This window comes from Triplophysa dalaica, chromosome 10, assembly GCF_015846415.1.
Source record: "Triplophysa dalaica isolate WHDGS20190420 chromosome 10, ASM1584641v1, whole genome shotgun sequence".
Taxonomy (NCBI): Eukaryota; Metazoa; Chordata; class Actinopteri; order Cypriniformes; family Nemacheilidae; genus Triplophysa; species Triplophysa dalaica.
The window spans coordinates 22115776-22138891 of NC_079551.1; the positions used below are offsets into that span (position 1 = coordinate 22115776).

Here is a 23116-nt window from a genome sequence, read left to right on the forward strand (position 1 = left end):
GGTGTGTGAGGAACAACACTGACAGATCTGTGAAATGGAAAGATTTAACTTCAGTTTATAGTCTTCACTCAGGCCATAGGTCATTTCTTAGGCGATAACGTTTGTTCTCTTTGTAATCATACGTAACATTTAAAGTCCTAGCCTTGCATTTTTATGATATAACACTTCTTTTTGACAAATTTACTATGACCTTACCAGGATAACCGTCTGATATAAGAAAGCAATCAAAGAATTGAATTGAGGTCTCCAGAAACCAGAATATTATATAGAGGATGGGCTTTTTCGACCTATATACGTACATACGACCTACATATGTCTGCATTAGCGACTGTAGATAAGGGGGTGCCGAACCAGTGGTGGTCTTGTAGGCCAAGAGCAGAGCTGAAATACATGCAGAAACAGTCGGATCGTATGCAGAAAATAGCAACGGACTAAGCACTGAGCCCTGATGCACCCCTGTGTCGAGAAGTTGGGACTCAGAGACCTCACCTCTCCAGGATACTCTAAATGACCCACCCGAGAAGTAAGACCTGAACCATTGTAGCAACATTCTCATAGCCTTGAGGGTCGACAGGAGGATGTGATGGTTAACGGTGTCAAAGGTAGCAGATAGATCTAGTAGGATAAGAACGGATGAGTTAGATGAGTTGGGATGGGATCTAGCGGACTGGTAGTCGGGTGGTTAGAAGAAATTACCTTCGAAATGTCGTCTTCAGATAGGAGAGAGAAAGACAGGAGCGAGCATGTGTCTGGGGATTGGCCATGGTCAAGAGGCACCGGTGCAGATAATTGACTGCTGATAGTGGTCATTTTCTTTACAAAGAAAGACACAAAATCATCATGTGTTAAGTCTGATGGAGGTGAGGGGGCAGCCGGCAAAGAAGAGCAGAGAAGGTTTTAAAGAGAGTAAGAGAGTCAGCCGATTTTTTTTATTTTGGCATGGTAGCACTGGGTTCTTGCGGAGGAGACATCAGCAGAGTAAGAAGAAACGAGAGACTTTAGATGTGCGCCAATTTCTCTCAGCAGACCTGAGCGTGGCACGATGCTAGAGAACATGAGATAATAGGAATTTCACAAAAAACATCACTTCCTGTTTGCTGAGAGCGCGTGGTTTGAGACGGAGCTCCGTCAAACTTTTTCTAAATATATCGTGTAATGCTGTTATATTTTAAGATTTATGTTCTAAATTGATAATTCCCAGAGGGTTAAACTTATCTTTAAGGGTATCCAGTGCTGAAATTGTCATATAACGCACTGATAAATTTGTTTTATACCATCATTCGCTATTAGCCCTGAGGCTGTTAGCATTCCCAGCCCTAAGTCTCTGAATATTGCCCTTACTGCTTAACTCACTGTTCTCATGATTACAGCACTAATGGCTAATGATTCAGATATGTGTTTAACGTTGTTAATGTAGATGATGAATCTTTCTTTGCACTTCAGTCAGAACTGGAAGCATTGGAAAAGGAAATCCACGATCTAATCGAGAGGCAAACACATCTGTGAGAACGTAAAACGGCGCTGGAAACATCGCGGGCTGAAGCTCGCAAAGCTGCGGTACGTTTTCGACGTGATTGTAATACTCCTACCACTTCTACTCCGCATCTTTCTGTGCACAGAGCCCAGGCTTTGAGAATATGACTAGCCCAAATGAACTTCACTCCTGCACCGGCACCCACTGCGAAAGGCGCAATCCAGGACCGGAGCGATGACCACTCCCCCACCGCCGCCACCGGTTTTCGAGATCCCTACCAGAAACCGCTTTGCCACCCTCTGTGAGACGAAATGCAACGCTGTCGTCATCGGAGACTCAATCGTCCGGAACGTACGCGCCTCCTTCAATCAAGGTAAGGTGCGAACTCACTGTTTTCCTGTCGCCAGTGTTCTCGATGTCTCTGCACAGGTAACTGTGATCCTGAAGGACGATGCAATAGTGGGAGCCGTAGTCCTGAACGCGGGGGTGAGTGATGTGAGAATGCGGCAGTCGGAGATCCTGAAGAGGGACTTCAGGAGTCTGGTCAATACTGTACGCATCGCATCGCCAACGTCGAGGATCATCGTATCAGGGCCGCTTCCTACTTGCCGACGAGGGGAACGAAAAGTTAAGTAGACTATTTATGCTTAATAATTGGTTATTGTCATGGTGTATTGAACAGAAGCTGCTCTTTGTAAATATTTTTGATCGATTTTGGGAGCGACTAAGACGCTACCCACCATTTGACTAGTAAGTACAAACTTTAACAACTTTAACATAGTCTGTGTTCCTCTCACCCGACTGTTAAGAAGGTTACTGCTTCCAAATGTATAGAGACTGTGTCCCTCCCCCGAATAATACAACCAAATAATAATTTATGTAAAAGTCAGATAAAAAACTTTATCGTGATTAAACCAGACCCTCGGACCTATTGGTTAACCTCAATAAAGTACTGATTGTCGGAGATTTTAATATCCACGTAGATAATGTATGCTAATGATACATTAGGAGTGTCGTTAAAGAGCTTCTACACTTGGTGTAACACAATACATCAATAGACCTACTCATCGACATAATCATACACTAGACTTGATTATAACTCACGGAGCCGATCTAACCAATATCGATATTATACCTCAAAGCAACAATGTTTCGATCACCATCTTATAACATGTACACTGCGCACTGCAGAAATCAGTTGTATATCTCGTTAACGACAGGGTAGAACAATCACCTCAACTACTAAAGATAGTTTCGTAAAGAACTTGCCAGATCTTACTCCTTAAATAACCTTGCCAACAAATACAGAATCGCTCGATGACATGACCATCAACATGGGCACTATTTTCTCTAATACATTAAAAGCGGTTGCACCTATGAAGTCAAAAAAGATTAATGAAAAGATCATAGCACCATGGTACAAGAGCACAACTTGCGCCCCTAAAAGAAAAACCCGTAAACTGGAACCCAAATGGAAACAAACCCAATAAAAGGTCTTTAAAATTGCATGGAGAGAGAGCGCTAACTTAACAAACAAACAGACTTCCCCTGACCTGGCTATTCCACCGCACCTTGGTAGCAATGAATTCATGAAATATTTAACAGAGAAAATCGAAAAAATACGAACTACATAGCTAAAACAAAATCTCCAAGTGTGTCCGAAGAATTAGTATAGGCCATCGCCCAAAATGAAATCTACAGTGTTTATCTCATATAAAACAGGAAGATTTTATTAAACTTATTGCATCATCCACACCGACAACATGCTTATTAGACACTATTCCGTCTACTTTATTAAAAGAGTTACTACCTGTTGCAATTGAGCCCATTTATAACATTATCAACTTGTCAATTAATCTAGGCCATGTCCCAGGACCCTTTAAACTGGCTGTAATTAAGCCTCGAAGCATCGAAAAAACTAATTTAGACCCCAAATGAATTTGGAAGCTTTAAACCGATTTCAAATCTCCCTTACTTGTCTAAAATACTAGAAAAACAAGTGTCCACTCAGTTGTGTACTTTCCTACAAAATAATGACATACACGAAAAGTTTCAGTCTGGCTTAAGACCCCATCATAGCACTGAAACTGCGCTCGTTAGAATTACATATTGTATCAGATAATGGCAACATCTCACTCTTAATCCTGCTTGACCTTAGTGCTGCTTTCGATACTGTAGACCATAAAATACTATTAGATCATTTACACAAGTATACCGGTATTGAGGGACAGGCACTACAATGGTTCAGATCTTACTTATCAGACAGATATCAATATGTCCATTTAAATGGGAAATCGTCAAATCGCACGCAAAGTAAATTATGGATTACCTCAGGGATCGGTTTTAGGACCCTTGCTTTTCTCCATATACATGCTGCCCCTTGGCAACATTATTAGAAAACATGGATTAGCTTCCGCTGCTATGCAGATGATCCTCGGCTATATATCTCAAGACCAGATGATTCCCTCAAGCTATCCAAACTGGCAGAGTGCATCGAAGACAAAAAACATTGGATGACTAGTCATTTCCTTCTTTTAAACTCTAGCAAAACAGAAAAATTACTTATAGCACCAAAAACACGTAAACAGAACATCTCAGATTACAACCTGCAAATTGAAGGCTGCACTGTTGTTATGTATCCAGTGTTTTTTTTTTGGTTCTCTCGCCAAGTCTACCTCCCTCTAGGTGGCGGTGTGACCCAAATTGAATGGAGTTCCTGATTGGACTGTTCCGTTCCGGGTTTTGTATTTAAGGGCTGCTTTGACACTCCTAATGGTCCATTTTGGGCCATTTGGGTTCTTGTTGGGTTTACCCCGAGTTTGTTTATGTTGGACCTTTGAATTCTGTTATGTTCTTAGTTATTATTTAAGATGTTAGTTTGAGAATCTGCTAAAGTCCGTTACATTCTGTTTTCGTTAGTTTTGATGATTTGTCATTGTTCTTACTTTAAGGGAAGTAGGGAGTGTGTCGCCATCTTAATTTGCCTGTATTCATTTTTCCCTCTGTTTTGAGTTTAGGAAGTTAGGTTAATTGATTGTCTTTTGTTTCTTTTATTTGTCAAGACGTTTAGGTTATTTAGTTGGGTATTTATTAAAGTAGTGGTTTTGTTTATTGTTTTGGCATTGACCACTCCTGGGGCCCGTTCTTCGTACGTCGCTAACTCGGTTAGCTGGATTTGATTGTTGACGATTTGGCATGATCTTGGATTGTTTGGTTCTTCGAAGCTCGTCCTAGACTTGCTGTCATAGCAACAGGTCCGTAAGCTTGAACCTGCTCGCGAGCAGGCTTACTTCATGTAAACAGGATTAGATTGCGGCTTTATAAGAGGAGGAGCTGGGTAAGTCTGTCGCAGAGCTTTTCGAATTAATCGCGTTTTGCGAGATCGACAGGATCCTTTAGCGCAGCGCGATAATCTACTGATTGAGAGATATCGTTTTTCTCGGGAGGGTGTAATCTACATTATCAACTTGTTGGACCCACACGTTAAATGTTCGACTCGTCGAAGTTGGGCTTTAACAACTGCACAAACAGTTTGTATAGCTTTGTGACTCTTTGCGAGTGGCATTTTCCTTTACACTATTGGAGATGCAGAAAACTTGGGTAAACGTGCTGTTTGTCGTGCCACTCGCAAAGTTTATCTGTCACTCAAACAGTTTTTAGGGGGCTTTGTGGTATTTCCAAGCCACTTAAGACCACAGGCTGTGAAGCAGATTTGTTTTGCCATTGCAGGTACATTATAATTGTTAATGAAGATCATGGAATCATGATCATGCCAAAAAGTAGCCTAGGACTTACAGTATTTGTTCCTCAGGCTTCCCTAACCTTATTGGTGCCATAGACTGCACACACGTCCCCATCAAGGCCCCACCTGGCCCAAATGAAGAGGATTTTTTGAACCGAAAGGGATTTCACAGTGTAAATGTGCAAGTAAATTACTATTACAATTATTCATATTCCAGATTAGCAATAAATAAAAGTAACGTAATCAAAAAGTATGCAGTTGACTGATTACAAATATTTTAGATGGTGTGTGACTCCATGTTCGACATCACAAATGTGGAAGCCATGGCCTGGTTCTGTGCATGACTCCAGGATTTTCAGAGTCACATTTATGCACATTATTTGAACGTGGTAAGGAAAAATTATTTAAAACTCACTGTATTACATAATTTTATTCTGAGCCTAACAAAACTGCATTTTTCCAGGTGCTTACGATGGGATCCTGTTTGGCGACAGGGGCTATGACTGCAGGCAGTACTTCATGACACCATTCCCTGACCCAAACCCTGGACCACAAACCCGTTACAATACAGCTCTAGCCAGGACAAGGGCACGCATTGAAATGACCTTTGGCCAACTAAAGGAAGATTTCAGTGTGTTAAGGGTCTGAGGGTTGCACCTGGAGAGGACCCCTGTGGTGGAGGTGCAGCCTGATGATGACCTCCAGACAGTGCACTTGGACCAACCTAGTGGCAGAGCTGCACGGGACAGAATTGTGGAACACGATTTCATGAATTCTTTTTTTTACACATAAACTTTCATTAAATGAATAATAGAAGACAACATGCATAGTTCATGGAGTTTTATTTCAATGATTGTTTCTCAAGAAAAGCCAGTGATGTTCATCTTTTGCCTGCAATAAGATATATATATATAGTTATCCAAGGGCAGCAATAGTGCTCTTTGTGAAAAATAGTGTTTAAGCACTTACTCTGAAGTTTCTTTTAAAGCAACTCAATCTCTGGTGCCAGTTTTTTTTTCTTTAAGATGTCAATTTCAATTTCTCCCCTTAATTTTTGTTTTTTTAAGAGCAAAATACTCAATTTTATGTTGAAGATTCCGTTTATATAGGGTACGGATATCCCCCTGTGCCATTAAAGAAAAAAAACTCAAGCCTGATGCAACAGAAAAAGGAAAAGTAGACTGTCGACCTCTGTATATCTTTGTGCTGTAGGCCTGTCTGTAAGCGTTTCCTCCTGCAACTCATATTGCAGTCAGAAATAATGTGTCCACACCTATAAATTACATAAAGTTATTTGTGCACTTACAAGTGATTCCTCCAAAGGACAGTCATCTGAGAGGGTTTCTTCACTGTCCTCTGCAAAAGAAAAATGGGTATTGCAAAGTGTTGCACTTTCTTTCCTTTTGATGTAAAGTTAGAAATGTCCACTCACTGCACATATTTCAGACACCACTTTCCTAGGAACAGATAAAAGTGTTGCTGTATTATGTAAAACTACACAAAAGAGGAGAACTCAATGGCATAACAATACACTAGGAGAAAATATGATCAATATCAAATTGCAAAAAAATTACATTAGTTATACAGCTTTCAGCTTCACAAGTCAAAGCATTGACTCAATATTTATTTGTTGAAATGACTGTACAAGCCATTTGGATTATAGACATAATTTAACGCAGCAACAAATTATTTACGAAAATTGAAATATATATGAAATATGAAATTATTAAAATAAGACTATATACTGTAATAATAAGTGATATAACCATAACATGGAGCATTTAATTTGTCTGCTACTTTTTGCCAGTCCTCTCCCCTGGCGTTTAAATTATTTTTTCAAATTATTACTGGAAGCATAACCATCCAGTAATAATTCTTGCTCTGCTGCGTAGAAAAACTGAGCGCGCTCTTTTGCCATGATGAGCAGCCAATAGCAGCGTTGCTGATCATTGTTTCTACTATCGATGCATATCCCCTTTTAAACAAGCGCACGAACGCGCAATTATCTCAGATAACTCAATCCAGCGATACTAATCATAAGCGGCCGGTGTGTTCGAAGAACCCAATTAGCCGGATCATGATTAGCACGATGATATCATCTTGGATGTGTCATTTGATCTCGGATGTAATAAGCGACGTACGAAGAACGGGCCCCTGAATAGAAACCCTTATTTATTTTGTGTTTCCTTTATGTAATAAAAATATTTCTTTACAAAGGTTACTTTTTGTGTGGATTCGTTTATGTTGCGATCGACCCTAGACGGGTCGTAACATAAATTGGGGGCTCGTCCAAGGATCCATGTGCAGATTAAGTGGTCGTTTAGTGAGTTTTGCTTTGGTATGGCTTGTTTGTCTTGGGGTTTTTACCTTTAGGAAGAGGGAAATTGGTGGCGCATTTTAGATGGCTTCAAAATTTAGTTTAGAGCAGTTTGCAATTCAACCTTTAGTGCAAGACTTGGATAAATGTCGCAAAGATGATTTGATGGCAATTGCGAATTTGTATCGGATTTCTGTGTCTCGAGGTATGCGGAAGCCAGAGCTTAAGGAGGTTATTGTGAAACATTTGGTGGAAAAGGGAACCTTGCCAGAAGGAAGTGAGTTAGCGGGTGTTGCAGATCAGACACTGGATTCCGAGGATGAGGGGGCGGAGCAAACCAAACCCGAGGAACAGTGCAGCATAGATCCCGCTGAGCTAACTTCATTGGGAAATCCTGGTCTGGCTGTTAGGTTGAAAGAGCTTGAGTTGGAATTAACTAAGCAGCAGTATCAGAGTCAATTGTTGCAATTGAGAGGGGTTGAGATTGAGACTCAATGGGCGATTCGCCTCAAGGAATTGGAAATTGAACTGAAAACTAAAATTCCTTCCACCCCTCCTGTCACCGGTCCACCTGGCGCGAGTACACCTGTTTCCTCTCAAACATCTCCTGACTCTGGTCCGGCACCTCGACGCACTGTACAAGTAAGTCAAAATTTCGATGTAAGTAAGCAGATTGCATTAGTTCCGCTGTTTCGTGAAAGTGAAGTGGATACTTACTTCACAGTGTTTGAACGTATTGCTGCCACATTACAATGGCCGCGAAATGTTTGGCCACTGCTGTTGCAGTGTAAACTCGTAGGGAAAGCTCAGGAAGTTTGTTCCACGTTGACACTTGAACAAAGTTTGGATTACGATGTAATTAAAACCGCGGTGTTACGCGCTTATGAGTTAGTTCCCGAAGCGTACCGTCAAAGGTTTAGGAACCATGTAAAATCCCCTGGACAAACGTTTGTTGAGCTTGCTCGTGATAAGACAAATTTGTTTGATAAGTGGTGTTCGGCAAATAAGGTTACGACGTTAGAGCAACTTAAGGAGTTAATTTTATTGGAGGAGTTTAAAAACTGTCTACCAGAGAAAATTGTTGTATATTTGAATGAACGGAAAGTGTCAACTTTATGTGAGGCTGCGGTGTTTTCTGATGAATTTGTACTCACTCATAAAGTATCTTTTTCTCTTCCTGCTAGACGTACTGTTTTTCCTTGTGTGCGAAATTATAAAGATGTGTCGAAAAAGAACTCTGCAAATGATAATTCTGACAAGGATGGTGACATGAGAAATCGTGAATGTTTTTATTGCCATGAAACTGGACACCTTATTGCCACCTGTCCTGCTTTAAAGCGTAAAACAGGCAAGAACAACTCAAAGAGTGTATCTTTAGTCGATAGCTGTGTTTCATCTTTAGAACTTGCATCTCAAAGTGATGTTGAACCTGTTTTTGAACCATTTATTGTTGATGGAACTATGTCACTTACTGGTTTTGCATCTGATGCTAAACCTGTCCGTATATTACGTGACACTGGCGCATCTCAGTCGTTTATCTTACAAGACGTGTTACCGTTTTCAGCTCAGTCCAGTTATGACGCTAATGTGTTAGTGAGGGGAATCGAGCTTGTGGTGGTTAAATTACCCTTACATAAGCTGTTTTTGCAGTCTGGAATAAGTTCAGGAAGTGTTAAGTTGGCTGTTTGTGCTGAATTACCTGTGAAGGGGGTATCACTCATACTAGGTAATGATGTAGCAGGCAACAAAGTTTTTTGTTTGCCGGAAGTGATTGATGATCCAGTGAATGTGAATGAAGAATGTGATGTGTTGGGCAAAGCTTTTCCTGATGTGTTTAGTGCTTGTGTGATGACTCGTGCTCAGTCGGATAAATTTGAAGATACTGTGAATCTTTCAGAATCATTTTTGTCTTCAGAAAACCCTTGTACATCTGTGGAAGACCCATGCTCATCTGTTAAGGATGACCTTTGTGAGTTTGATGTGTGGGCTATTCCTAATGTGAATCTTCCTTTAGGTAAGCTAGAGTTAAGCAGAGCACAGCATTCTGATTCAACTTTGAGTTCTTGATTCCAAACTGCTGTTAAACAATCAGTCTTGCCAAAACATTCAGTGGCATATTATTGTGACAAAAATGTGATGATGCGTAAGTGGTCTCCAATTAAATTTGAGAATGAGTGGAGTACCGTATATCAGTTGGTAGTTCCAAAACCGTATCGATCACATGTTTTGAGTGTTGCACATGATCATGAACTATCTGGCCATATTGGGGTTAGGAAGACCTATGATACTCTGTTGAAGTTTTTTTTTTGGCCATCGATGAAGTCTGATGTAGTCAAATTCTGTAGATCTTGTCATGCGTGTCAGTTTGCTGGGAAACCCAACCAAGTTATTCCTCCAGCACCGTTGAATCCAATTCCAGTACTGGGAGAACCTTTTGAGAGTATTTTGATTGACTGTGTTGGGCCTTTACCAAAAACAAAATCAGGGAATTTGTATTTACTAACTTTAATGTGTTCAGCTACAAGATTTCCTGAAGCAATTCCATTACGTAGTCTTAAGGCTCCTTCTATTGTTAAAGCTATTGTGAAATTTTGCACTACTTTTGGTTTGCCTCGCTATATTCAATCAGATCAAGGCAGTAATTTTATGTCCAAAGTTTTCGCAAAAGTAATGGATCAGTTGAACGTAAAACATAAGGTATCCAGTCCATACCATCCGCAGTCCCAGGGAGCAATTGAACGGTTCCACCAAACCCTCAAGTCAATGCTTCGTACCTTTTGTGTGGAGCGTGAACGTGACTGGGATGAGGAGATTCCTCTTTTGCTGTTTGCCGTCCGTAACACGACTCAAGCTTCACTTGGTTTTACCCCATCTGAATTCATTTTTGGTCATTCGGTAAGAGGTCCTTTAAAAATTTTGCAAGAACAGTTGTTGTGTGAAAATCACTTGTCCCAGACCAAGGATGTGTTGGACCATATAAGTGACTTTCGTAAGCGATTACATACTGTATGGGAGTTTGCAAAGAAGTCGCTGAGTACAGTGCAAGAGCGGATGAAGACTCGTTATGATAAGGAGGCGTTTCAACGTTTTTTTTCAGCCTGGAGATAAGGTTCTTGTTTTGTTACCAATACCAGGATCAGCTTTGAAAGCCAAGTTTGTTGGTCCTTACGAAATTCTGGCAAAATTAGGAGAAACAGATTACGTTGTGAACACCTCTGATCGAAAGAGAAAGTCGAGGGTTTGTCATGTTAATATGCTTAAGGCATATGTGAAACGTGATGATGTTCCTCAGGATATTGTGTCAGTGGTGACAGCTTCTTTTGTGGATGTGTCTCCATCTGCCTATGCTCCTGAAAGTGATGGATTGAAGATGAATGGGTCGTCCTTTTCGCTAAATCATCTATTAAATTCTGAAACTTTAGATACTTTGAGTACTAAATTTGCACATTTGTCTGAATCTGCCCAAACTCATCTGAGTAATCTGATTAGTGATTTTTCCTGTTTGTTTGGAGATTCTCCTACGGCAACACACGTTTTGAGCCATGACATTGAGGTTGGGTCGCATCTTCCTATTAAGTAGAATGCATATCGTTTTAATCCTGAGAAAAGAAATCTCATGAAACAAGAAACCCAGTACCTGCTAGAACACGGTTTAGCCGTTCCCAGTAGATATCCCTGGTGTTCACCATGTTTGCTGGTTCCGAAATCAGATGGTTCATCTAGATTTTGTACCGACTACAGGAAGGTCAATGCTTTGACCAAGCCTGACTCTTTTCCATTACCTTGAGTTGATGATTGTGTAGATCGTGTGGGAAATTCAAGGTTTGTTACGAAACTTGATCCAAGGGTTACTTGCAGGTGCCACTTACTGAAAAAGCTTCAGAGATTTCTGCTTTTGCCACACCGGATGCGTTTTTGCAATATAAGGTGATGCCATTTGGACTTCGGAATGCTGGTGCCACATTTCAGCGTTTGATGTCGAAGGTCTTGTCTAACATTCCACATTGTGAAATCTATTTGGATGATGTTGTTTGTTATTCCGACACCTGGGAAGAGCACCTCCAAGTTTTGAGGAGTTTTCACGCTTCTGCCACGGTAACCTATTTGGGAAAAGAAGTTGGAAATGGTACGGTTCGCCCAATTAATTCCAAAGTTCAGGCCATTGTGGATTTTCCGGTACCCACGACAAGGAGGGAGCTTAAACGCTTTTTAGGAATGACCGGCTATTACAGGAGTGTTTGTAGGAATTTTTCTGATGTAGCCAATCTGTCATGGTTCCACTATCATGTCATGTTTTATTCTTGTCTCAAGTGGAGCCATGGCATTGCCTGATGGTTTTGTGTGGGGAGAGAGGTTTTTGACAATGACGGTCTTCCATACTCTCCCCGAGTCGCGTGATCATTCCTACCCTCCTGTTTCCTAGTTTCTGTTAATTACCTTGCCTATAAAGAGTCCTCATGTTTCTTTGTCTCGTTGCTCGTGCATTGTTTGACTCTTGCTGTTCCTGTTTGATGTTCGTTCCAGTACGATGTGCCAAGTCATTGTTCCTGTTCCCTATTTCCACGTGTCTTAGTAAGTGTCAGTTTAGCGTTTGTTCCCAGTGTTTGTTTTGTTAGTTTAGTTCGTCCGTGTTCTTGTTTTGTAATATATATATATTCTGTTAGTTTCTCCCCCTCGTGGGTTTTGGTTTTGCCTGTGTTTTATAGTCTTGTTATTTGTTTAATAAATCAGTGTTTACATCATACCGTCTGTGTCTGCCTGCACCTGGGTTCTCACGCCATGTCTCAATTTGAGTTTCATGACACAATCCTCTTACTAGTTTACTTCGTAAAGGTGAAGCAGTTGATTGGAAACCTGAATGTCAGTTTGCCTTTGAGTCATTAAAAACCCTTTTGTGTAGTGCACCGATTCTTGCAGCTCCTCGCTTTAATGAACCTTTTAAGCTGGAGGTGGATGCCAGTGCCACTGGTGCGGGTGCAGTGTTGATTTAGACTGATGATTATGGAATTGAACATCCAATTAGTTTCTTTTCTAAGAAGTTTCTTAAACATCAACTCCGATATAGTACGATAGAGAAAGAGACTCTTTCTTTATTGCTAGCGCTTCAACATTTTGAAGTGTATGTCGGATCTGCGGTACACACAGTAATGGTGTTCACTGACCATAACCCATTGGTGTTTCTTCAGCGTATGTCTAATTCCAATCATAGACTTATGCGTTGGTCATTAATTTGTCAAGGTTTTAATCTTAAGATTCATCATAAAAAGGGTGTTGACAATATCATTGCTGATACACTTTCACGTGTTTATTCATAAAAAAAAGTTTTTTACTTTTAGGGTGAGGGTGTTATGTATCCAGTGTTTTTTTTTTTGTTCTCTCTCCAAGTCTACCTCCCTCTAGGTGGCAGTGTGACCCAGATTGAATGGAGTTCCTGATTGGACTGTTCTGTTCTGGGTTTTGTATTTAAGGGCTGCTTTGACACTCCTAATGGTCCATTTTGGGCCATTTGGGTTCTTGTTGGGTTTACCCCGAGTTTGTTTATGTTGGACCTTTGAATTCTGTTATGTTCTATGTTATTATATAAGATGTTAGTTTGAGAATCTGCTAAAGTCCGTTACATTCTGTTTTCGTTAGTTTTGATGATTTGTCATTGTTCTTACTTTAAGGGAAGTAGGGAGTGTGTCGCCATCTTAATTTGCCTGTATTCATTTTTCCCTCTGTTTTGAGTTTAGGAAGTTAGGTTAATTGATTGTCTTTTGTTTCTTTTATTTGTCAAGACGTTTAGGTTATTTAGTTGGGTATTTATTAATGTAGTGGTTTTGTTTATTGTTTTGGCATTGACCACTCCTGAATAGAAACCCTTATTTATTTTGTGTTTCCTTTATGTAATAAAAATATTTCTTTACAAAGGTTACTTTTTGTGTGGATTCGTTTATGTTGTGATCGACCCTAGACGGGTCGTAACACTGTTACTCCAACAAATACAGTTAAAGACCTAGGCGTTATATTAGACGGCAACCTGTCATTTAAAAATCACATCTCAAATATCACAAAAACAGCCTTTTTCCACTTTAGAAATGTTGCCAAATTACGAAATATTTTATGTGTTGATGACGCAGAAAAGCTTATTCATGCATTTGTGACCAAGACTTGACTGTTGTAATGTTCTAAGTGGTTTTTCTGTATCGTCAATAAACAAACTACAGTTAGTTCAGAATGCAACTGCCAGAGTTCTTACCAGATCAAGAAAATACGATCACATAACCCCAGTTTTATCATCGCTTTACTGGCTTCCCATTAAGTATCGTATTGATTTTAAAATTATTCTAATAACTTACAAACCCTTAAACGGTTTAGCCCCTAATTAACGAAGCTTTTATCACATTACAACCCATCACGCTCTAAGATCTCAAAACTCAGGACTTCTGATAACACCTAGAATAACTAAATCCACCAAAGGGGGTCGAGCTTAATCATACGTAGCACCTCAACTCTGGAATAGCCTTCCTGATACTATTCGAGGGTCAGACACACTCAATTTAAATCTAGATTTACACATGACACATCTTTTCAGCCAAGCTTTCACTTAATGCATAGTGAATGAACAGCAGTTACGCTAATTATTCTCTTCCCCCGCCTCGGGCTGCCCATCCTGAGGTAGGGAGAAATTCTCCCTGGTCCAGATGATCGACATATGCTCATACCCAACTAGAGATTACACCAGCTACAGCTGTTGACTGATTGACCATCCCAGCTCCATCTAAGGCAAGTCCACCACCACTCAAGAGAAATACGGCCATCTGACCATCCCAGCTCAGACCACTCCATCCCCAACCAAGAGTAAAGACGGACTACTTGTCACATTAATGCTGAAGTAACAATACTTGTTACCTAATGCTAAACTTACATCACAGTTCAGCAGTTTGAAGTTATAGCTGCATTTAGTGGCCCTGATTGGAGGTTCCTGGGGAGTGTGGGGGCTTGTTGGTTGTGGGGATTCATTTGCTGGGGCTGTGTGGGTCCGGTTTGGTCTTGTTTTTTGGTCGATGTTGGACAACAGAGGAATAAAGTTACAACATGCCATTACTATTTTCCCTGGTTGTTCCTCTGTTTTCTGGTGTCGATCATGGAGTGGGACCGGATTGAACCTGCACCGTTTTTCGGCGAGTGGGACTTTCTGGGTTGCGGATGGTGGGGTCTTCCCTGTGGATATTTGCTCAGTGGCTTTTGGCCGGGGTCACTGAGTGCAGCTATGACACTGTCATGATTCTCGGTGGGAGACATGGCATGGGAACCCAATTGCAGGCAGACACAGACGGTAGGGGTAACAAGGGTGTTTATTTAACATATAAACACTAACAAACAGGCAAAACAAAAACCCACGAGGGGGAAAACAGGACAGGAATAATATATAAACTTTAACAAGGACTAGGACACTGACTTGCAACTAAACATTTACTATAACGGGAGGAAACAGGAACAAGGTGACAATAAGAAGCACAGGTACAGGTACAGGTACAGGTACAGGTACAGGTACAGGTACAGGTACAGGTACAGGTACAGGTACAGGTACAGGTACAGGCAAGGTAAGACGTACATGTACAAAGCACGAGCATAGGACAATGAAACATGAGGACTCTTTATAGGGAACAAACACAGGATCATAACGAGCAACAGGTGCTGGGGATTAGCACTAAGGAGAGGCTGACGAGGGACAAGATGTAGGGAACAACGACGAGACACGAGAAAGAATCATTCAATCTCACATAAAACCATAGGTTATGCCATGACTCCACTCAAACAACACGAATAAACATGACATGATAGTGGAATCATGACAGACACGTAAGAGGGGATCTGGCCCTCCCGGCTGAGCCTGGTTTCTCCCGAGTTTTTTTTTTTTTTAATCAATCAATCATTGGAGTTTGGGTTCCTCGTCATAGCAGGGCAGTGTTGGCCTGCTCACCGGGAGACTGAATTTATTTATTAATTTATTAATTAGATATTATTTATTAGAATGATTTTGGTCGTTCTATAAACACCATGCACTGTGCTGTGTTTTACCTTTTCTGTTTTTCCTGTTTGCCCCTGTAAAGCTGCACATTGTAAAAAGCATTATATAAATAAACTTGAATTGAATAACCAGGGGGCAGAAGGGGATGCACGAGATGGCCTAGATGTAAGAGGGCATAAGCTGTCTAAGCAGGAGGTTAGTGTGGAGCAAAGAGTGTGGGTGGCGCTGTTAGCATCAAAGAGAGAGAGATGTTCAGAGGGAGGGAATGTGGCAGACCCCACAGAGGATAAGCGGGAGGGAGAGAGTGATCGTAGGTTGCACCGGAATGTGACCAGTGGGGAAGCATGTGTAATGTTTGAAGATGTTAGGTCGAGATCAAGAGTGATGAGGAAATGATCCGACGTGAGCAGTGAGGTGACCTGGGAGTGATGAATGGAGCAGTAGCTTGTGTAGACAAAATCAAGTTGATTACCAGATTTATGGATTACACAGACTTATACAGTGTTTAGACGTGCAAACACACCTTGCATACTAAGCAGATTTGTATCTTTTTACAGTATGATGGCATTTATAAAATCTGATCTATCTAAGGTCCAATGGCATTGATAACGTGACTAATGTTCTTTTAATTAAATTTATTGATTTCAGATGTTAAATTGGATAATCGCACAGTGCACTAGTACCTTCTTTAACACAATATTTACAAAAATATCTTGTTAGACATTCTTGGGAAATACTATTTACATTTATACAAACAGCACAGCAGACCACCAACACCATTAAAAACAATTTACATTCATGCATGTTCTATCCAGTGAATTTAAAAGTACACATTTGATCTATTACACAAACGGAAATGTCTCTGGAACACTTAACTAACCAAACTAAGTTATAAAATGACTTTTCTCAAATGCCTGGATGGGACAAAAATCACTCAGCCTGTCATCTGACGACAAACCAAAATATGCTTGTTATTGAAAACAGAAGCAGTGAAAGAGAATTGTTACAGCCCTCAGAAAGTGAACTGTGTGGCTGTGGTGGGCATTTAGTGTATGGCTCCAGACAAGCCGCGTAAGCCATGGCGTGTGCAACGTAGTTCTGTTCCTTTACTCCATGAAATAGATGAGCCATTGGTCCTTTGGCGTAGATAGCCACATCTTCCCCTCCATGTGTTTCTGATTCTAAAGGAACAGCAGCTTGTTGCATGTATTCTTCATCAACTGTAGATGGGATATTATCTGATATTAGCATCTTTAAAAATCTTTATTGAGTTAGAAAACAACGGTCAATTTAATTTTTTAAGCTTTATGTTCATAAATTACCCATCAACAATAATACACACAAGACATGGATAAATTTCATAAGAAAAGAATGTAAAAATATTAGTAATTTATGACAACTAATGAAAATGTTTAAATTAAACGTTCAAATGAAAAATGTGTACATTTGTTGAATTATTTAAATACATTTCAATGCAATTTGATCAATATTGTAAATCCTTTGTTTTGTTGTAATTCTTCAGATTCATGAGATTTATTTGATTCTGAATGTTACATCTTATACATTTTCCTATTTATTTTTTACATTTGTTCCTAATCGATATCATTTTACCACATTTTGGATGGAGTCGTATGGCATGTTTGTGTAGGTGAACAAAAAACTTCAACAAAAACTTAGGAAAACGATTCTTAAATTTTAAATAAAAATTTGCTATTGAAGTATTATGAATTATGAACAAACACTTACGATAATCCACCTCTGAAACATTTCCTCTCGTGCCATTCACGTGAGAATATCCTGGTCCATTAGCATACAAGATACTAGTAAATGGAAGATTATCATCACCCTTCTTGGATGCTAGACCTGAAGAAAATACATCTCATTAAAAAATTGCAACACATTTTTGCCAATCGCTGAATGGTTACGGAATGTTCATTGCATTGTATGATGTAATATTTATGCAGACTGATTATATGAATATTTTAATGTAAACACTTCTACAATGACTTGCTGTATGCTGTATTAAAGCCATATATTTTATCACTTCGTCAAAATATGTGTTCCCTGGGAATCAAATCTGATGTGACCTTTGAGCTACAGGAACACAGGGAATTCTAGGTATATAACATCTAAAAGCCACTCAGAAGACATGACAGAAGTAGAACGCGATGTACCAAAAATTGGGTTTCCTCGGGGGGTATTTCCACCAAAAGTGAAGACATGGGAATGATCCGCAGTGACAACGGTAAGCGTGTCTGATTCATTGGTCAGCTCAGACGCTCGCTGGATTGCCCGGTCAAACATCACTGTTTCGGTTAGGGCAAGCTTGGCAACCCCGTCATGGTGTCCATGGTCAATTCTACCTCTTAAATTAACAGAGACGTGGGGTCACTATCCAGGTTCTGATTAACCTACATCTGCATACATAGTATGGAACTAAAATAAAATTCTTAAATACTTATCTTCCACAAAAAGGAAAAAACCTTTTGGATTCTTGCTGAGGATTTGAATTGCTTTCTCTGTCATGTCCACAATGGAAGGGTCACGAGTGCGATTCCTGAACACTTCAAATCTCATGTCCTTTGGTTCAAAAAGACCTTAATAAAAAAAAACATACTGTAATAGACAAACCATAACAGTTCAGAATTTAAATGGCCCATGACCATTGAACGATTATTCCATGGTTCCACGATGCAGTACCGCATTCTGAATTTTGGCCCCTTTAAATAAATTGTGATTGGCCCCCAGTAAAAATGCTCTGAAATTGATTCAAATTATATTAAAATCTCTATAATCTTTATAGATATGTTATTGTTTTTTTGACAGGCTTCTCATTTTGTGATGCATGGACAAAATACATTAGTAAATAGTAATATTAAAGCAAACTGTTTCTGTAGTCACATTTAATATTTAAAGGAATAGTTCACTATCAAAATGAAATTTTGACATCATTTACTCACCCTCTTGTCATTTCAAACCTGTATGACTTTCTTTTTCCTACAGAACACAAAAGAAGATATTTTGAAGAATGTTGTTAACAGCCCCCCATTCACTTGCATTGGTTACAATAGAAGGGAAGGGGGAGCTGTGCTGTTATGTCAAGAACATTTTGCAAAATATCTTCTTTTATGTTCTGCAGAAGAAAGAAAGTCATACAGGTTTGAAATGACAAAATACTTGTAAATGATGACAGAATGAAATGTGACATTCTGAATGTGAACTAATCATTTAAGATCACATAATCACAATAACAATCACATCACGTTTAAAAGCTGATCATACCCATCAGACAGTGTGTTGTTTTAACATTCACTGCATTAAGCTGCTCTTTGTTCCAAACATATTGTGCATTCCTCTCCTTAAAAACAAAACAAAGAAACGGTTTAAAGCATGATCAGACTGGTTATGAATGGTTTAGATGGAAATTATACACATTGCAATATCTGGAATTTTGTGTAGTACTTTTACTTCATGCATTTTAAAACTTTCGCAACTTACAGCGTATTGAGAGATGCTCAGAAACACAAACCTTGCGAGCCTTACGTACCTTACGAGCATTTAGCCAGACATCAATAAGATTCTTTTTGTCTTTGCGATCTCCTTTACGGGATGATGAAGATGGGTATTCTGGATCAGGGGTACCCTTGGGTGTCATGTACATACGCCCACCTCCAAGAATGACCTATGTACACATGAAAGGAAATGTTGGGAATTTGTGAAATTGTGTTTTTGGAGAAAAACACGAAGCTGTCAGGCTATAAAGATAAAAGAAATGATGAGACATGTTTAATGAAATCATATTCTGATATGAAGTCGTCTAGAACCATATACCGGCTTTAAATGATAAACAGACAAAAATTTAGTTGTTATTTTCTTCTTAATCTTCCACTTCACTATATCGCATTTCTACAAATTCAAACTTTGGTCACATGAGCTGAAATTGTCAATGACCAATGACATCTTACATTGCATGTTAAAACTTTACATGTAATTTAAAACACTTTTTTATTTTAAAACATTATTTGTAAAAACTTTAAGCTATGTTTTTTCAGTACAAAATGACTTATTTAAAGGGGTCAAATGGTGCGAATACATATTTTAATGTTTCTTTGGTGTGTAATAAGTTGCCCATGCATGTATTAAACACGTAAAATTGAAAAGAAAGTAAGTGTCGGAACCAAAGATGCATTTTATCTAAAAGCGAATGCTAACCCAGACCTGCCTGACACGCCTCGTGTAACCACACCCCCACAAATCTACGTCAGTTCGTGGTATGAGTTGACTAAGACTGCCCAAATACGCGAGTTAGGTGGGCGTACCTGTCAGTATAATTGCTCTGGAACCCGATGTTCCAAATATGTTAAGAGGCTTAACGTTTACATCACACACTTGCAATATTCGACCGATCACTACGCACTGGTTAACTGACCAGTATAACAACCTCGCTTTTCAAAGAGATGAGCTTTGTATAAAATCTGTGCGTTTCAGAGATTCTTTTTTTTGGGGGGGGGGGGAACACAACTTAACATGGGAAAATAACATAACATGGGAAATTGTTGATTTGATCAAAGGTCAAACTACCATGAGAATCAATATCACTTTTGAACTTCTGGCATAACCGAAGGTTATAACTCACATCAATGTCAGTGTTGGTCACAAGCTGCATGGCAATATCTGTGCAGCCCTGTCGTCTGGCACTGGAGGGCAAGTCTGCATCACTGTACCAGCTGCGACTCACTGAGTGGGCATAAGCTGCAGCGGGTGATGCGTGCTGCACTCGGGTGGTGGTCACAATGCCAACAGACTTTCCTGTATTAATACACAAATTTCTTAAGGTAATCCCAGTCTAATAATTGTTTCTATTTTAATAATTGCTTGTACATTTGTCCATGTTTGAAATGTCTAGATGTAACCAGTAAAATGTATTTCATTCTCTATTCCTAACAAATGTGAGAGGGGAATGTACCTTGTGCTTTGGCGCGATGTAGTACAGAGAAAACCTCATTGCCAAATGTAGTGTTGCACTCATAGGCCAATGCTTTAGCACTCAAACCCAATGTTTTGGCATTGGCCTTCACACCACAGTGATATGCAGTAGCTGTGCTGGCACTGTCTGCCACTTGTTTGTCAACACTATACGTCTATTTTGAAAAAAAAAAAGTATACTATTTTTAATAGATTTTCAGATTTTTACTTGTCAAAAGAAAATGAAGTATTCACAGGAATCAATAAAAATACTTTGCAGTAAGGGAATATTCACAATGCAATAAAGGCTAAACATCAACATTCACTTTGATAAACAAGACTTCCTGGCTTCTGATTAGATTAAGGGGTTTATGGCACCTTGATAAGTGAATAAATGGGAAAGCAGAAACTTCAGACCTTGGACAGGGCGAGGTATGGAAACGTGTCCATGGCCAAAACAGTCTCCTCCCCCGATTTTCCCCTCATTTGACCCCTCAATATGCGAGCGGCTGACACTGTGGCCACACCCATCCCTGAATGACAAACATATGTAGTGACATAATGTCACAGTTTCATGTTGAACCTAAACACCTTTATGAACTCTGCAGTTATATGGGGTAAGACGTAATAGGTGGGTTATACTTACAGAACAGACAGACCATAATATCACACTTAATATTATAATATACTGAAATACTACATATTCACAATCTTATTACATAATTTGTATTATATTATAACAATACATATTAATGTGCTATTACACAGCTTCAAAAGCAATACAAGGTTGATTTGATGTTTTATTAGAAAAGATAATCTTATCAATTCGTAACTATTTTATGAGGTGGCTAATGTGTGTGAATGTGAGCTAGTACAACTTTAGGAAATAATTTTTTTGAGGACAATAATGAATTATGTTTGATGCTCATTATACAAATAGTTTTGATTGTGATAATGTTGTGAATAAATGATTGTGAAATGTTAATGTAGATAAGTAGAAAAATTACATATGACGTTAAGGATTCTTATAACCAAACTATGAATTCTGTCTTAACTTAAAATACTTAATATTCAATAATAAAAACAATAATAATACTATTAAACTATTAATCATATTATTGTATCATAAATTATTATTATTGTTTTTTATTATTATTTTCATAAACAACACGATTCTAAGATCGAAATAAGATTAACTAAAGAAACTTGGAAGAAACTAAAAGTGTCTCACAGGAACTGAGTGCCACAGATAACAAATAAAAATAAAATATTATATATATAATAGTTGCATATTATAAATGGATGATCCTAATTCAACTGTTGCTTTAAAAATACTATTGCAAAACTATAGCAAAAATGTTTAAAGACAGCCTGTCACACTCACCGTCACCGAGAAAGAGGATGATGTTTTTGGCACGATGCTTCCTCCATGGCAATGCAAGGGCAGCCTCCAACGTCCTCCTGGCCTGTTCATTCCAATACGAAGGCTCTTTTTCCCATTCCGCTATGGACCAAAGCAAACATCACACTATAAAACACTTTTCCCTCTCAGAAATAGCGCCAGTCTGGGGTTGTAATTCTTCTAAAGAGGTATGAGGTAGCAAGGCCCCACCGCAAACCTGCCCTGACAAGACCTAAGAGCCCCATGCGAACAGGCAAGCGGCCACAGCGCGCCTATTCTACAAACTGGTGTAAAACTATACTCAACTTTTCAGCACTAGTACTCAGTTCAGAGAACCATCAAACTCTCGAAGCCCCCAGGATCCGGTTTCAGCCCACTATGCGTGCAAGAAACCCACAAGCTCGACAGGGGGCTTTACCTGCTTGCCCGTCCGCAAAGCTCTAATTTTGGGAAGGCAGACAATAGGAGCGCTGTGTCCTTACCTACGGCCTCCGGGCTGCAGCGGGTGCTCAGGAGGAGGAGGGCCAACAGGAGCAGCACGCCAGGGGCCCGGCTATAAACCAAACACATCCTGAGGCACAGAGAGAGGGAGCGACCTCAGCACACCTCGGCGCTGAAAAGGAGTGTCTCCACAAACCTCCAGCCCCAGCTTTTTAAACCCAGGGTGTGTTGTAAGCCAGGGTCCCAGACAGCCCATAGGCTCATGTTCACGTTGGGGGACCACACAGGGCCAGGAAGCCCTTCGAACATTTTTCCAAATCCAGCGTTTTTGTTTTAGAAAAGCGTACTTCCTTGTTTCTTTTTCCTTTCTGTAAGGGATCTCTCCTGAGATGTGCCGGGACTGGAATGACTCTTTGATGTGGCGACTTGTGCTAATGCGTGTTTTTCAAACGAGGGTTAATTCAGGCAGGGGAAAAATAGCAGAGCTGGCACTGAACATCATTCAAACCATATTGCCTTTTTTGTTATTTTACTTCTTGGAAAATGAATCCAGAATGTTGGAAATGTTAAACACTTCTAGGAAGACTTCTTAGTGCCGAGCTAATGTATCCTTCTCTGATAGGAAAAAATGGTTCAAAATAAGTACAGTTCTCACTCTGAATTATGATTGCATGAGTGGTGTTGAAAAAATATGTGCAAGCAGCTTATTTTCATGTGTCAAAGAAAACAGAGCTTTTTGGATTGTTAGGAACTAAAATAGA

The 23116-nt window shown here is 39.6% G+C and overlaps 1 protein-coding gene across 1 annotated transcript; it reads right to left on the reverse strand.

Moving 5' to 3' along the window:
- Positions 1 to 16167: 16167 nt before the first annotated feature.
- Positions 16168 to 22649, reverse strand: alpi.1 (alkaline phosphatase, intestinal, tandem duplicate 1). The gene is made up of 11 exons (XM_056758222.1): positions 22397 to 22649; positions 21897 to 22016; positions 20930 to 21045; positions 20514 to 20688; positions 20184 to 20356; positions 19095 to 19229; positions 18830 to 18905; positions 18010 to 18144; positions 17722 to 17913; positions 17294 to 17410; positions 16168 to 16767 (listed from the first exon to the last, which is right to left on the reverse strand). The coding sequence occupies exons 1-11, from the start codon at positions 22482 to 22484 to the stop codon at positions 16490 to 16492; spliced, it is 1605 nt and encodes a 534-aa protein (XP_056614200.1). The 5' UTR covers positions 22485 to 22649; the 3' UTR covers positions 16168 to 16489.
- Positions 22650 to 23116: the final 467 nt, after the last annotated feature.